At 44.6% G+C, this 17,020-nt stretch overlaps 1 protein-coding gene across 4 annotated transcripts in view; it reads right to left on the minus strand.

Annotated features, from left to right (window-relative positions):
• The window catches only part of LOC101877908 (mitogen-activated protein kinase kinase kinase 3-like), a 77,157-nt gene that overhangs the window by 25,804 nt on the left and 34,333 nt on the right, over positions 1 to 17,020 (minus strand). For 3 of the 4 annotated variants that reach the window (XM_031049838.2, XM_031049836.2, XM_013129303.3), the window contains 3 exons: positions 16,243 to 16,352; positions 6,390 to 6,433; positions 5,276 to 5,375 (listed from right to left, as the gene is read on the minus strand). In XM_031049838.2, coding sequence (XP_030905698.1) covers positions 5,276 to 5,375; positions 6,390 to 6,433; positions 16,243 to 16,352 — 254 coding nt within the window. The remainder of the gene's footprint in view (positions 1 to 5,275; positions 5,376 to 6,389; positions 6,434 to 16,242; positions 16,353 to 17,020) is intronic. The other variant, XM_031049837.2, reaches the window with a different exon arrangement.

The following is a 17,020-nucleotide window of genomic DNA, read 5'->3' on the forward strand; positions in this document are numbered from 1 at the left end:
ATGAGGGTTCATGCCACCAGCAACAGCAAGCACACCTCAGATCAACCACCACAGAAAAAGACACTCAAAAGCCACCTGTGTCTACCTCTTTGATCCCAGGGTGTTGCCGAGGGTTTGGCTGTTCGCCTGCAGGCAAATACGCTCAGACTGTGTGCACTGAGGCTAGGAGTTCAAAGATGAGCAGGTCAAAGGAAAACTGTGGGCCCTGGCCAACAGAGATGAGGTCTCACCTCAGGAAACTGCTACAGTCACCTCCTGTACTGCTACCATACTCCAGCCAAGGATCATAGCCTGAGCTCATCAACCACCATCTCAGATGCACACAAGGCTGCTATTTTTACAGTGGGAGCACTTCAAGGTTTGGATTGAGTTTCTCTTCTCCTGTGTGATAGGAAGGTTATCTTTCATCCCCATTTTGCAGACAGTGAACTGAGTCATATGCAGGCCACCTATTTTATATGATAAACATCAGGATTAACATTGTCATAGAACCATATAATCATTTAGGTTGTGAAAGACCTTAGAAATCAACGAGTCCAACAATAAACCTAACAATGTCAAGCCTACCACTAAACCAAGTCCCTGAGTGCCACATATCTACATATCTTTTAAATACTTCCAGGGATGGTGACTCAACTCTTTCCCTGGGCAGCCTGTTCCTGTGCTTGACAACCCTTTCAGTGAAGAAGTTTTTCCTAATATCCAATCTAAACCTCCCCTGGCACAACTTGAGTCCATTTCCTCTCATCCTGTTACTTGGGGGAAGAGGCTGACCTCACCTCACTACAGCCTCCTTTCAGGTAGTCATAGAGAGAATGAAAAGTCTCCCCTGAGCCTCCTTTTTCTCCAGATTGAACAACCCCAGTTCCCTCAGCTGTTCCTCTTAAGACTTGTGCTCCAGACCCTTTTACCAGCTTCATTACCCTTCTCTGGACTCACTCCAGCATCTAAATGACTTTCTGGTAGTGAGGGGCCCAAAATATCCCAAGAAAACAAAGCTCCTGCAGCTGTGGATAGCAGGTACTCCTCAGCTGATACGTACCATAGGCACCCAGCTTCAAGATACTAAAAGCCAGGTCTGCAAAGGGGCACTGCAATAGCTAAGTTTAATACAACCAGCTATTCTGTAGACTACACAGTCCCAAATTAGATACCCAGGACCCCCATAGCTTGACATGGGAGAGTTTTGATATCCAGAAATAGGATGAGAAGGTGAAAAAAATGCAGCTGTTAGGTGTAATTGTTGGAAGCAATGCTAATTGCTAAGACAAGGCCAGTTCTCAAAAGATAGTTAAGCAACAAACTCCAGTTTGAGCTAGGAGTGCTCTTCTGGTGCAAGGTATGCAAACGTGGTAAAGAAGTTTCTACAAAAAGACAGAAAAAGAGACTCCAGAGCAAAGCATTTAGCACATTCACCCAGGAAGAGAGATAATGTGGCTGTGAACCCGTTGTCTGAAAACTAGCTATTTTGTGTAGGAAAAAGATTCCAAGAGAAACTCTTGAGAAAGCTTTGCCCTGGGATTTCCTATCGGCTTGTAAGGACTTTGGTTCTCAACTAGACTGGTTGGGGAAAAGTTCAGGAATATGTCCTTCAGATCCCAAGCAAGGGACCTAACCAGCTGGAGGGTTTACAGAAAACACCAACACCAGTCTTGTCTGGGCTGGGCCTCACAAGCAAGGCTGGAAACAGATTCCCAGTCTGGGACAGGGCTTGCACACAAATGAAAGTACTCACCAAGTAGAGGGCCATGGAGTAAATGGTTAGACCATGGTTCATGGTTAAGCTTTGAGATCTGAATGAATAACCCATGTTCACAACAGATACAAGACAAAGATGGTATTGAACATGTCTCCCAAGTGCTTTGCAGCTGTTCTCAGTCTGCTGCCTTAAGCAGTACAGCTAAAGAGATTCTCCTGGTGCACTGCTTACCCCTCTTGAGGTTCACAAGGGCTCCACAGGTGCACTAAGCAGGCAAGCCCTCTCTCCTGCATTCACCCAAACAGAAATGAGATGGCAGAATGCTGCTCCCCCTCATTTCACCACTAAGCAGAATTTGACTCTGCACTGTAAGTACAGTCCCATTACTTAACCATCCCTTTACTGAGCTACTCACAAGCGTTCAGAGCAATTCCTCTGCTGCTGCTCTGAACAGAATGTTCTGCAGGTCACTCCATCTCACTCGAATATCACAACATTAATGTGTTTGCATGCCTGCTTCAGAGAAGCCAAAAACGTCAGCCAGAAATTGCCCTCCTGTAAAAGGGACTGGAGCCAGTATTTAGCTTGGCTTTACCTATTACCCACATCTGGCAAATAGATTTTGCTCCATTTGGCTTCCAGACTGTGGCATATGTGGATATCAGAAACAGATACCTACTAGGCATGAAACTAAATACAGATTCATGCAGAACCACATCTGTAATTGCCAGGGTGCGTTTCCAGTAACTGGGTTTATTCTGTCTGCAGAGTGAACAGCCATGATGAACAGCAAAGTTTACTTACACAAAAGTTTCACTAAATAAAGCTTATTAGATTTTCTTCTTCCTTTTAAATAGCATGTTTAAATGTTCCTTAATGTTTTAGTATGGTACTTTGCAGTCAATCCACTGCAGTCTAAGAAAGTGAGTGCATAGGGTGAGTACAACAGTATTACTAGACCTCACTCTAAGACACTGCAAAAAGCTGAAGAATAGTAGGAAATAGGGTTGGGAAAAAATCTGAGAGGTCAATTAGTTCATCTTCCTGCCCAATGCAGAACCAACTGGCACCAACAATTCTTGACAAATGCTTGTTAAATATGCCTTTATCTCTTCCCCCCCTAATGGAGGTTTCACTACTTCCCCAGGCTTTAACCCTCCTTAATCTTCCATCATCCAAAATGATGCTGATGGACCACCTCAGGGAGACAAGCAAGGGGAGGTCAGAAGGGAACTGGTGGCACACCGAGGCCCAGTGTTATGGCCAAAGTCACATCACGAGTTGGTTGTGGAGATGGGACAAATGAAAAGGTAACAGTCACAGTTTGAAAAACTGGCTTCTGACTGCCTAACAAACGCCACACCATGCTGCCTATGGCCAGGCCGGGTTTTGCTGTCCTGCTCATTGGAAAGATAAGCCCAGCCTGGTACTGACATGCAGACATGCCCCATGCAGTACATCCCCTGCCAGGCCCCACTCTTATCTCTACCAGCCCAAGCCTGCTGATTCCATGGTCCCACCAGGGTGTGATTCATGCATGCCCCTGCTCCACCCAGCTGGCATGCTCATCTCCATGATCTTGGCTTCAGGACTCCTGCTTCACTGGGACAGGGACTGACATTTAGCAAGCTTTTGTAGGGGCCCTGTTGACCTCAATGTATTTTTGGTCTACAAGGTGCTACTGCAAGAAAAACATTTGATGGCAGCAGAGCATTACTGCACAGTTCCCTCTGAGCATGAAGAGAGAGTGAAACATTTACTTGTAATGATCTGTGGTCAGGCTACCTCTAAGCCTTGCAGTTATGAGACTCAAAAATCTGCCCCAGAAGACGCTAGGAGCCAAATGCCAAGGTGTCACCATGTGGACATGCAGGCTATCTACCCAAAGGCCACTTTTGTCTGCTCATCATGTTTCCACAGCAACAATCCTGAATTGCTACTGCCCAGACCTCTTTTCCAAAGGTGTGAGCTCTCAAAGAGGGGTTTTTTTTATGCAAACAAAACCACAGAAAGTCATTCTTCAGCCCTAAGAAGTTAGGAGTACCCAAAGGGCTAATCATGTTCCTGCTACGTGCTGTGCACGTGCCCAGGAAGACAGACTCTAACATGCAATAAAATGCATTATTTAAGCTTTATTTAAGCTTCTGTTTGCTGTGGTTGGAAAAAAATTTCTCTTGCCGTGGAAAGAAACCTGGAATGAAATGAGTCATTCCTGGAGAATTCAATGGCAGGCTTTTCCCAGGAGGGCTTACAGAGAATGCCCAAGATTAGAAACCTGGCTACATTCAAAGCCCAAATCCAGCAGACACTTTGGTATCATGAGGTACCTATTATAGAAGAATAGCAACTTTTTTTGTGGATCAAAACTCTATTGAAACGGAAGGGAGAAAACTTAAAAAGAGAGAGGGAAAGTTCCCTTTTCAACCTCCCTCCCCATTCATTCTTTAATAAAAGGCTGTTAGTAGTAATATGCAACTAATACTTGAACAAGCAAGATGTCAGCACAGATCAAAAAGAATTTGTGTTTAAAAGCCCACCTGATTGTCATCTGGCCCACTCCTCCTTCCCAAAGCCAAAACCACCTTGAGAGTTCAGTGACCCCAGATGCCTGCCCAGCTTATGGCTAGATGCCTCATAAGAAAACACTGAGCACACTAAAGCAGATGCCAAGGATTGCCCCTTCTAGGTAAAGGCCCTCATCAGTACCTTCCCTTCAGACACAGTGCTGGGCTCAATGACAAAGCTAGAAAAATATAGTGGCCATTCTAAAGAAGGATGGAGAAGAAATGTCTTCAAGCCTTAAAATGCAAAGACTGCAGAGGAAGGGTTTCTTGGCTGCCTGTATATGGCCACAGGACCTGCTAGAGCAACCTTCAGTGATGCATGTTTCACTGCAGACCTAGCCACAGGAACATGCATATCATTCTGGGGTTCTGGGTTAAAACAGTCCACAGTGAATTGTGTTAGCAGCACTGTCCATCATGCTCTGACTTTGCCATGCTCCTGCAGCTTGCCTCTAAGATGGGCTGGATGTGAAGCCTTCCCAAACACACTGTAGCCTACAGTCACTTCATGTGGCTCTCAGGAAAGCCACTGGTCTCAGCCATTCTCCTCTCTGCCCTGAGCATGCTCTCACCAGCCAGACACATTCTGAAAGTGGTCCTATTACCCCAAAGGTGCTGATGGGAAAATATCTATTGCTGCTGACTGCACAGCTCAACTGACAATGTATCCATCATCACACTTACTTAATTCCTCCCCTGCTGGAGTTACAGATTTTTTTTTTTTTTTTTTTGTTCTAGGGGAAAGCAAATGTTCCTGTGTCACCATTTAACAGGCCTTAACTGAAATATTTTTGAGAAGAAAGAGCCTGGCTTCAGGTCTGAGAATTCAACTGAGTTGTGTCCAGACAAGAGCACTTGCATGCTCACTAGCTGGGAACCACAAAATAAGATTATTTTTCTTCATATTCATATGAACACTAAAATAGGGCCTTAAAAACCAACCCACTGCTCAATTAGGAAATGGGCACCATGCACCCTAAGCCTCCTCCTTTAGCAATTAGGAGAAGAGTACCTCGTTGTTCACACAGACTAAGTCCATCGTCTGTCCAAAAGCATCTGTGACCTTCTGCACCACTTCTTTGAATCTGACTGGTCTTGGAAACTGGATAATCCTGTATTCACAAACAAATACAACAATAGTCTCAATTTAGTAAAGGCATACTAGAATTTGGGGTTAGACTAATAATACAGAATAAAGAACCTGTATTCTTCTACTATGAAGCATAGAGCTTGCTCTTCACTTTTACACACAGAAATACTGCTTCATCTGCTACGCTCAAAAGGGAACTTGACATACCCTGTGAGAATATCTACCAAAAATCCTAGTGCAGCACCTCTGCTCCTTCCCCCACTGTGGTGTACAGGCAGAAGAGAAGGAAGTATAGCAGCCTTTTGCTAGAGAAGACCCAGGATCAGGCACTGGTCAGTGATTTATCATTTCCATTTTCAACAAGTAGTTCTGAATAAGGGGGGAGGGATGGAAGAGATGCAGTTTGGAACCCTGTGACTCTCCCATACCTTCACATGCAGCATCTCTATAGATACATACCAGCAGGTACAGTCTACTCCTACAGTAACATTACTTCAATTTTCTTTGGCTTTAACACGCAAGTTGGACCATCAGCCTGTGAGTTTCCAGCCCTGTGTCCTGCCCTGCCACAGTCCCCAAGCAGAGGTGATTCCATGAAAATGTCAAGCAGGGAAGGGCGGGCAAGCTTTAACTCCTAGCTCTATTTTCATGGGACCCATGCCCAAAATCTGGTTATCTTAAGTAAGTGTCACAGGCTGCTAATCAAAGGACACATTTCTGTAGGGCTGCAGCTCAGCTGTGGTTCAGCAGAGCTCAAGAATTAAAAAGAGAAAAGGATCCAAGTGTGCACCCTATGTCCCTGGTAAAAGGCATTTAATGACTTCCAGCTTGGAAACACTTTGCCTGCATGCAAATCCCAGGAGGTACTTGTGGCAAATGGGATGAGGAGGCAAAGCCCTCATATATAAAACTGTTGATTTTAAGGGAATGAGTCCTACTGTGAGCTCATCTGCAGATGGCTGAAGTCAGTAGGATGACATTGGGTAAAATAAGTAGTTTGCCCCTATACAAGTGGGGGACTGGCTTGGGTACATACCTTTTCTCTCCTTCATATTCAAACTTGATCCTGACATTCCGCTGCTGAAAGAAAAGCAGAAAATGGTTAGGTCCCAAACTGAATCCCAGATTGCCTTGCAGATCCAAAGCTGACAGTTCTTGGGGAGACACCCCTAAGGCTACTGGGCATCTGGTCTATTTAGGGTCAAAGTGGCTGCTACACTCACCAACTTGGGGAAATGCCACATTGCTGACAAACATGTTTGTCAGAGAATAATGTCTTCTGTAAACAAGAGGCCACTCACTCATCTGTGTAACTATTAGTTTTTAATGAAATGCATTAATAAAAGTGGAAAATTGGGAATGCTCTGAACTCAGCTGGGAACATGCACTATTATTAAAGAGGCAAACATGTTAAATGTCTGATATTTGTCCATCTTCAGCACTTCCCATGGTTTTACCCCAGTACTTTTCTGTTGGAAAGCCAATAAGCAAAGCCAAGCTCAGAAGACACTTAATAGAACACAGGAATATTTGGGGCAAAGAAATTGGAAGTAAAGCAAGCATCCTATAATGGAAGCAGAGAAACAGTCTTAGATTTTAAAACAAATAGTGCTGGGGTGGTGGTGGCTGTCATTTTGTTAGAACCTACAAAATGTAAAGTGTATCAGGCACCACTTCACTCCAGACAGTAAATGCTGTCCCTGAACTGACCTGTTGCTCACCCCAAGAGAAATCATTAAGTTTGCCCAAAAACCAGCAGAGTCACAGGCAGACCGAACAAACAACTGTGTGTTTACTAGGGACTAGTAAAAGCCACTTCCACCCATCCTCTATTTGTGTGTGTTTAGCAGTGATCAAGACCACAGGGAACTTTTTCATTCATTCAGCTTTTCCGACTAAGCCAAGCATCCCTCTAGCACCCCTTGGCTCATTACAGAACTTTCCAATGATCTCCAAGGAAAATCAAAGCCCTCTTTACTTCCCAGACCAGGTTTAGCCCCCCAGTTAACCAGGGCTCTGCCCCTACTAGTGCACACAAGCTTCCTCAAATAGTAGTTCTATCCCCATGGAGAAAAAAGTGCTCACCACCTCCCTCTGAGGTGTAACACCAGGGAGGGCTCAGTCCCATGCAGCCTGCATCTCACAGGGATAATCCCTGACTGGGTGGGGGACAGCTCTTCCTGAGCAAGGGCCTTATCTCTAACCCTGGATTGTCAGCGCATGAAGGCACACTTTCCATCCTCTGAGAGGGAAAGCAGACCCACAGTAAAACAACTTTGTCTCTAATGAAGAAATTGAGCTGGACACGCACCCTTAGGTCTATTTTTAAACTGACAGCTCCTCGCATTCTGCAAACACCCACCAAAGTTCAGGAAGTCAAGGCTGGAGGCGATTCAGTTGAAAAGCTTAAAAATACCCAGGCGGATTCGGAGTAAACATGTTGGATCATCTGAAACACATCCTTTTCAGCTCTGTTCGTGGTATTTTTTGTGTTTCCAGAAAGGCTGGGAAGAACCAGTGCTGGGATAGTCACCAAATGGGGCAGTCCAGCGATGCTACAGGCCTGTGCTGAACAGGCACTTACATCACCTCAGTGTCTAACAGCCAGTTCTCCAGAACCAATAACATTTGAACAAACTCCAGGTTCACTTCTAGAACCAGTGCATAAAGATACCAAGCTAACTCTAAACAAGTCCAAAACTCAAAAGAAGAGATGACCGTAGCCAACCCAATGGGGAACATCCAACTCACTCTAGAGAGACACACAAACACAGGTGGGATTGTCACCTTGTATTACCTCTGTTGGAAAAGGAAAAGAAAGATATGGCTCTTTACTGTCAATTTTTGTTTGCATGTGCCACTCTGAATAGGGCTTGGCTGGTTCATCCCTTCTGGGTGCTGGCAGTCAATCAGCTGGTGCAGGTTTACTGCATGCAGCTTCACAAAGCCCTTCTCTAAGGCAAGAGAAAAAAAATCAGAGCAAGTAACTTTCGAGGTTTCTCCTTACAAAGGAGCAGGACGTGTAAGGGGAAAGGCTCACACAGCTCTGGCCTCCCTGCAGGAAACCTTTCAAAACACAGGTTTCACTTTCAGTGCAGACCCGAATGCTCCACCAAGCTGGGACACAGTACACACTGCCTGTTTATGCTGAGCAACACAAATTTCACAGACAAATAAGTTTTGAAAAACAGCTTGTGGCTGGAAAATGTCAAAACACTCGTAACAAAGCTCCAGAGAGAGGAGAAAAGGAAAAAAACAATAAGCCATGACCCTGCTGCATCCTTTTCTTCTACATCAACAAGAGGGCCGATGTGCTGCGGCTTGAAGCCAACAGAAGTAAGCCAGCTGCCCCACACTGCTCAGCTCCACTTCTGAGCGGAGGAACAAACACACCGGCTGCAACAGGGGAATGAAAACCCACTTCATTTGTTAATGACATTTTACTTTCCCAGTATAACACACTAACCTCCCATCTCTCTCAATACCAAGACCAATGATCACGAACATTTGGAAGAGAGATACATATTTATCTATAGTCTGAGGAGTTGATTGCAGTTTTATTTTCCAGTCTTCCGTTGGCTTGCTTATGTTTTTGACCCACAGCTAAAGCTAAATTCATCACGGCTATCAGCAACAAAAACTTCTTTCCTTAAAAAAGAAGTGAATAAAAAAAAGTGGGCAGTGCCCAAAGCACTAGGAAATCCCAAAGGGATGCAAAGCACTTCCTAAATACCAGAGTAGGCTGTGATTTTTTACACCCATGGAAATCTGGTTTGGAGCAACCGGCTTGAGATTACACAGGGAGTCTGGGGCACCGCCAAGAGCTAGAGCAAAGACTCACACGAGTCTGCACCCAGCATCTCAAACACATGATTGAGGGGAAGGCAGGATCAGCACCTTCTCCATAAGGACCTCAAATCAACATGCAAATGCTTGAAACGGGTCACAGAAGGGGTGAGGGTGGCAGAAGCTGCCGGGTCCTAATTGGTTTTGTAATTTTCTGAAGAATTAAGACAACAGTGACTCCTTCTTGCACAATCCCAGTGGTGCTATTTAACCTCCCTGCCACCACATGTTAAATGGGGTTAACATCAGCCTTGTTCTCCCCTCAATCAAGAGAGGATAGTTGATGCAGGAGAACAAGCTGAGACATTCAAGAAAGGCATGTGTTAAATGCAGTGGAGGAGAGGGATAAGGCAATGCCACATGGCACCAGCCTTAAACACTGAGCTCTGGCAGAGAACTTCTGCAATGGTTTCATGGAGCACAGTGATTACTGAGTCAGCTGACAGAGCAAGCAGGGGAAACTGAGGAATAAAAGAACAAAGTGCCTTGCCTAAGGTTGTGAAGAAAAAGCCCAGCCTGGGGAAGAGAAGGCTCCAGGGATACCTTAAAGAAATCTTTCAATATATAAAAAGGGCTTTATAAGATGGAGAGAAACTTTTTATAAGGACATGTAGTGATAGGACAAGGGGCAATAGTTTTAAACTGTAAGAGGGAAGATGTAGGTTGGATATAAGGAAGAAGTTCTTCCCTGTGAAGGAGGGGAGGCGCTGGTACAGGTTGCCCAGCTGTGGCTGCCCCATCCCTGGAAGTGTTCAAGGCCAGGCTGGACAGGGCTTGGAGCAACTCGGACTAGTGTGAGGTGTCCCTGCCCGTAGCAGGGGGTTGGAACGAAATGAGCTCGAAGGTCCTTCCAACCCAAACCTCCTGTGACTCACTCCATGAAGCAGAAGAGGGGCAGAACCAAGCACAAAATTTAAACGTTTATCTCCGAGGTTGTATGACCTGAACAGCTTTCTTTCCACATGCATTTCCATATGACATGGGGCACAGAGGAGCCCACGTCTCAACTGGCGCCTGTAGGCCCTGCTGCGACACAAACAAAACAAGCGACAACACTGACAGGAAATACCACAGTAATTCCCTTCGTTTCTGGAATAATTTCTTCTCCAAGATACTTGTACCGGCATTTCCTCCAGCCCTGCTAACAAATGGTATTTTACTCTTTCTTGCCATCTGCCTCAGAAAGGAAAAAGCAAGGCCACCACAGCTGCCACAAACCCATCACCATCTTCCCAGGCTTTCCTTGAGGTATTTTTAGCTCCTTGCTCAAAACTCCTCATTTCACAAAAAGACCACAACTGCTGAGCTTCAGAGGAGCCTCTGAGGGGAATCAAAGGGGGAGAAAGGGGCAACTGCTCTTGCCCACTTGGCTGGGGACCATGCAGGCTCAGGACCCCAGCAGGCTCAGCCAAGCTCAGCCATTGGAGCTGGAGCAAGCAGCCCTGTGCACTGGTTTAGATTAAGGAAAACGTTGGAAAAAGAAATAATGGAAAAAGTGTTTCCAAATGAGGTGAATCATGATCTTATACAGAGATCCCTGAAGAACTGACTGCTGTTTGTAATAAAGCACACACAGAGACCAGGAAAACATGCGGTTAGACCTAAAATGGAAGCGTCTTTGGAGGAACAGAAGGTGCTGAACACACTGGCTGCTGAACATCCAGAGGGCTGATCAGACAGGGGGTACAGATAAGCTGAGCAATGCCATGCCCATGGAGGAGGGTGTCTGATGGCATAGGGACACTCTTGGTGCATCACCTTGATGTCACTGACTGCAGGCAGGCACCCAGCAAAAGACACAGCCCCTCCACCTCTGCCTGTGCACTAGTGTGGCACAGAGAGCTAAAGTACCCACGCTGCAGAATCCCAGACCAGCGCCAAGTTCAGACTCCCCCCACCATGTCCTCTCCTCCTCTCCCCAAACTCAACTGCCATGAGAAACAGTACTCCGGTTGGACCCCACCTCTGTGGCTTGCTTTTTAAAGCTGCTCTTGTCAAACCTAACCAGAGGATAGCTTTGCCCATGCTGAGACACCAGAGGGACAAGGGCTTTGGATCACTTCTTCCACCCAAACCCATGGTTTCCTCACAAACCACCTGGGACAAAGTCTCTGACTCCAGCATTAACCCTTCAGAGGTCAAGAAAGACAGGAAAAAAACCATCACAAGGGGCCTCCTCTTTTCTTCAGCACTGCACCGAGGGGCTCATTCCAGCTTTGATCTTAACCCACTCACAAGACTTTGGCATTTACTTTGCTTCAGTTTCCTCCCTAGGTTAAACAGGGGCAATGATAGGGACCCACTTCCACGTGCTGGAGGGTAAGCAGAAGGATTATTTTCACTTCTCTCATTCTCTACTCGTTGGGTGAGGAAAGAATGAGAAAACCCCACCAAGCAGTGCAGCTTTCAAGCATTAGTGCTCTAGTTACCCCTTTGTACCAAAGCCACGGGTCAGGAGGATTTCTCTTCAGCTTCTGGTTCCAGCCAAGAGAAATCAGTACTGCAGGGCCAGGCTTAAGGGGACTTCTGTGCCTCCCTGAAGAGCACATTGTTTGCATTAGTCCTGTGCTCCCCTCTGCTTTTAGCAACAGGACGTTCATTACAGGCCAGACAGCTGGACCACGTCCCTAAACCGCAATAGGAGATGACTAATCTGTGTCATTACGAATTATCTGCACAGAACCCCCATGCACTTTAGGTTATTCAGCAATCAGACAGAAAGGGGGTTGTCTGGGACTGCCCCTTCTCTTGGGGGTTGGGAACTAGGAGATATCCTGGTCCCCCTAGATCCTTACAGCTCCTTTCCACTGAAAAAGGAAGTCCAGCTCATGAGCAGTTCAGAGGCCAAAGGAAAGATGATGTCTAGAAGGTCTGCTGCTCCATGTTACAGATATTTTGTTATACCACAGTAGAAATCACAGGCTCCAAAATGTTTATCCTAAACCACCTACCTGGCAGGTAATTTTTCCAACTTTTTTCCAGCTGGATTTCTCCTTACTATTACTCTCTTAACACCCACGTCAGCTCCACACATAGATAAGGAAAAGCCTCTTCCTGAACTCCTTGGGACTCTACAGTCTTTGTCACCTCCAGTCAAGGCTTTCCCAGTCAGTGCTGCTCCCCTCTTGGTCCCTTGCTTCTGCCCTCCATGTGGGGCAAGCCCTGCAGATCTCCTCACAGAGACTCCCATCTTTAAGGTGATATTTATGGCTCCCAGCCATGCTCCCAAATGGTAAAACAGAGGTGATAAAGCCAAACTTTTAGGCTGCTTGAAGACCTACAGTAGAGCCCTAGAACGTGAGCTGTATTCTATTCTAGTCATGAGCAAGCCTTATCCTGCCAAAGAAACAAGTCCAGAGGTAACTTGTTAAAAGAACATCTTTTAGGTCAGTCTGACACGAGTGCATGGGAAAATGTTCCTCACAAATACTGCACTGTATTGCTGTGAGAGAGCTTGTAATCAAAGCTAACATGACAGAGGAATTGGTAGCTGTCATCAGCTGTGATAGAGGCCCACACCAGTGCCTTAGTCATTGAAGCGCAGCACTGACAACCAGCTTCATACTGTGAACAGCCAAGTGCTATTTATATAAATAAATGGACGTGCATATGGACAGATGCAAAATAAATGTTATTATAATTGCTCCTTTCTCCTCCATCATTATGTTTGGGATTTCTAATTCTTTGTGGTTTCCCTTCTTATCCCACTCATCTTTTTCCTTAGTAATCACAAAGCAGATCTTTATTTTGGTGTTTCCTCCTTCCCCTCTTCAGAGCCACTGATATAAACAAACTCTTGTCTGTTCACTCCAGGAGACTGCCTGCAAGGACTCCCTCCAGCCAGAGGATGCATGAGGAATAATGGGGTGATAAAGGGAATAATAGAGCAGAACATGCACTAGCAATAGTGTCAGAATGATCCCTCTGTGCATCTCTCCACGTACAAAGAACAGCTTCTTTTTAGATTGTGACTCATGCAGGAGGAGAAGAGTGTCCATCTTCTATCCCTCTATGCTGCTTTCTCACTAGGCAGAAGGGCAGCATGACACAGAAGCTGACACACCTGACCAGGACTCAGGAGATACAAGCTTAGCCACCACATGTGCTACCAGATGCCTGGGCAATTTAACATCTGCACATGGCATCAAGTATTGCTGTACACTCATTGACAGCTTGTTCTACCATGAGGCATTAGACATCCAGAAACTCAGCCTTGGGCCTAAATTAATTTGCAATGAAAGCAAACTAAAACCAAAAAAGATTTGTTTTTCATGCAATCTACCAAAGGATGTTCATTTCATAAGATAATCTCGAAGCAAAACTGACAGCAGTTTGGGGATATATTTCGTAGCACACACTACTACAGACCTTTCTTGTGTAGCCCAGGCCTACCAGGAATATTATCTGGCAGGCACCAAATTTCAACTTCTGTCAAGAGAGCATTAAGGAACCCCTCCAGGAGACAGAGATGAGATAGCACTTCAGTTGTGTTCCTCTGTGGACCAAGAAACTGCTGTGAGCCACAAAGGGACAAGCTAGTTAGTCAACACATTCTTGTTTAAAGTGTTTTTCAGTGGAAATTTGGAACACTGACCAAAGGGTTCCCATACCTCAGAGAAACATTTTTCCACAGAAAAAAAAAAGTTTTTTAATTCAACAACTGAGCATCCAGACCCATGTATTTCAATGTCAGCATGCTGTTGAAGGGCCTCATAAGAGACACCTACAATGAGATTCCCAAGAGGAAAATTTAGCATCTAAATGCTCCATGCCTCACCCACCCTCCAAGAAGGGAGCCTGCGCAATGCATCCTTCAACCCAACCAGCCAAACTGATCACAGAAAAAAAAGGCAAAAAAAAGAGAACACCAAGTATCGAAGGAATAACAAATCACAGGCATGACAGCAGCAATCTCCCCCCACCCCCAATGTCTGTGCTAAAAAACAATGAAGAAAAAACAAAAACAAAAAAAACCCTAAAAGCGACCCAAACAATTTGATTAAAAGCTTTTGAGCTGCAAGCATGAACCAAGTCCCCACTAATTCCGTGTACTTTGGCCACTCCCCATCTCACAGACTAGACGTCCCACGAGCCAGACTTGTTCTAGCTAGTCCAATTTAGTGAAGCAACAATACAACATACTCTAACGCCCTTCATCTGTCTCATGGGGCCTGCTGCTCTGAATCCTCAACCCCAGATGCGCCACGAGAGCAGGATGCTGACTATTTGCATCTTCTCCATCAGAGAATTCCAAGTAACAATGAGCACGCAGCCACATCTATTCTACTTCAGGATAATCATCAAGGAGGAGACATTTTTCCAAGCATCAATGTTATAATTGGGAAGGAAAGTGTGATTCCTAATATAGCAAGATTAGATGCTAATGGCAGCTACAATTCTAAAGCTGATATCAGAGCACAACATAACTCTATTGGTGATTTATATCTTCCACTTTTATTTGCCATTTATATTTTCTTGTATCTCCCACTCTGAAGATACAGAGTAGATGGGCTGTGAATACCAATTTGATTGTAGAGTGTCAAGTTTATGAAGCTTTCATAGATCAGAACTCAGCCAATGAAAACAACTATATACCTTATTTTTTACTATTTATCTGGTTAAATGTACGTCTGCAGCATTTACAGCAACAGTTTCCAAAAACTACAGCAGGGATTTTCCCCCATTGTGAGAAAACTAATACGTTATTTAAGAGAACTCTAAAAAGATTTGCTGTTTTGAAAGCAACCCAAGATGGCCTGGTACGGTCCCCACCCATCAGCTTGCAGAAAGTGCTACCCTCAGAGCCATCCAAAGCTGTGCTGGACTGACTGCTTTGCCTGCAGCTGCAGAGAGCCAGCTCAGACTTTCTCTGGTCAGTTCTGTAAACATCTTGGACTTACTTCAGCATGAGCTGAACACAAATCCAGTGATTCAACTTGGACAGCTGCTACCACAAGGACACACTTCAAAACAGACATGCTATGTGCGCACGTGTTTTCGTCTGCATGTGTCTAGGAAGTCTAGAGGGATTTGGGAAAGGATTTTTACCTGCTGCATCCAGAGTTATTTTTTTGCAGCACTAGTAACATTAAATATGCATGACAATGCATATACATATGCATATATATGCAAATTACAATCTTTCCTGCTAGGCATTCAGCAACTGCAAAGTTGATTGCAGGCTATTCTAAGCAAAAGCACTACAAGTGGAATTCCAAATGGTTTTGCTCGCAGGCTTCCCAATCCTTGTACTTACTTTTCCCCTTCTTTTTTTCTTGCTATTTTGACAACTTCTCTCTTCACAACTTTTGTGTTCACATATTTGCTCAATACACAAACAGGCTATTAAATCCACTTTAGCTATTATATCAATGTCAGTGAATAATTTATGACATTGCTCAAGGGACAACGTTTCTGCTCACCAAATGAGCTCTGAACATGCAACAGGGCCAAAATACTTGGTTTTAGGAGCATAAAGATAAACACCAGTAATTAATATCTAAACACTTTATATAATTATGACATTATTCCTCCCACAAGAGCCTTGTTGTCTTCAGCAAAAAAATTGGCAACCTGTCTTTCAAATATCTAAAGTAAAATGTACACATAATAAATACTGTGTTTCATCAACACTGTCAGTAGAAGACATTTGAGTAACCCAGATCTTAGAGCTGCATAGCCTGTAACATGTTCTACTACTTTCAGTACTAAGGGACAAAATCATGCCTTGGGGTGGAATCTGAGATTTACCAGTTTCAGGCTCTACTGTTGTATTTGTGGATGATTTGTCATATCACTCCTATTTTCTGTCCCTCCATTGCTCCTCTGTGATATGGGGATGCCTGTAGCTTCCTTTCAACTCTTCAAAAACAGGTCCTAAAGCTTGCACCTTGGTAAAATTATGTAATATGTGATGTGCTGAGCTCCCACAGCACTTGTTAACTTCAGTTCTAATATTCAAACTCTGTTCTCTCAGCATGGTAAGCACTATGCCCACCTCTTTGGTCTACTGGAGTTTGGGATGGACTCAAGCCATGCCTTACCTGTTTGCTGCTGTGAACACTGTTTTTATTCCTGTTGTTGTCCAGCAGCCCCCCACATTTGCCCAATGCTGCCAGATCCTTCATAATAGAGTTCAGAGCTGCTTCTTCATCTGCAAAAGAAGGAGAAACAACTGAAGTGTGGAAGGCAACCTCACCACTGTAAGAGTAAAAATATAACACTGCAACTACAATTCTTTCAAACTAAATGGGTCAAAAGACAATATCTAGACTTCATATTAAGATAGGCATTTAATGACTACACCACAGTCCCTCCCCAGCCCATCATGACCTGGAAATACAGGTTTCTTTACCACAGGTAAGACAGATCATCAGAAAAGCCAGTGGCTGATCATGGGTAACCACTCCTCCTCCAGCTTGAAGTCCATGTCTGCTGCCCATGGGGCTTTTTAAAGAGTTAACCCTAGGTCAGAGGCAGTGCCCAGCAGCCTGGATCCAGTTTGTGAGGTATAAGATAGTGCTTTACAGGACAAAAAACTTTCAGGACCCAGAAAGCTCACACAGCAGATGATGAGAGTACACCACATTTCTTTACCTCATCCTTTTCTCCTTCTTCATTAAAGATGCTCAAGAGCCACAACCAATTTTCAAAACTAGAACCAGTGAGAAGCCATGGGACAAAGCAAGGAACTCATTAAAAGAGGTAACAAAGTCAATTATGCTGGATAGAAGAGACATGCACTGAGAGACCATATATCCGATTTCTGCAGTAACTAGAGAATTTTTGAAGGACTTATTTGATTCAAAACCGATCTCCTTT

Source organism: Melopsittacus undulatus, chromosome 1 (assembly GCF_012275295.1).
Source record: "Melopsittacus undulatus isolate bMelUnd1 chromosome 1, bMelUnd1.mat.Z, whole genome shotgun sequence".
NCBI classification, from domain to species: Eukaryota; Metazoa; Chordata; class Aves; order Psittaciformes; family Psittaculidae; genus Melopsittacus; species Melopsittacus undulatus.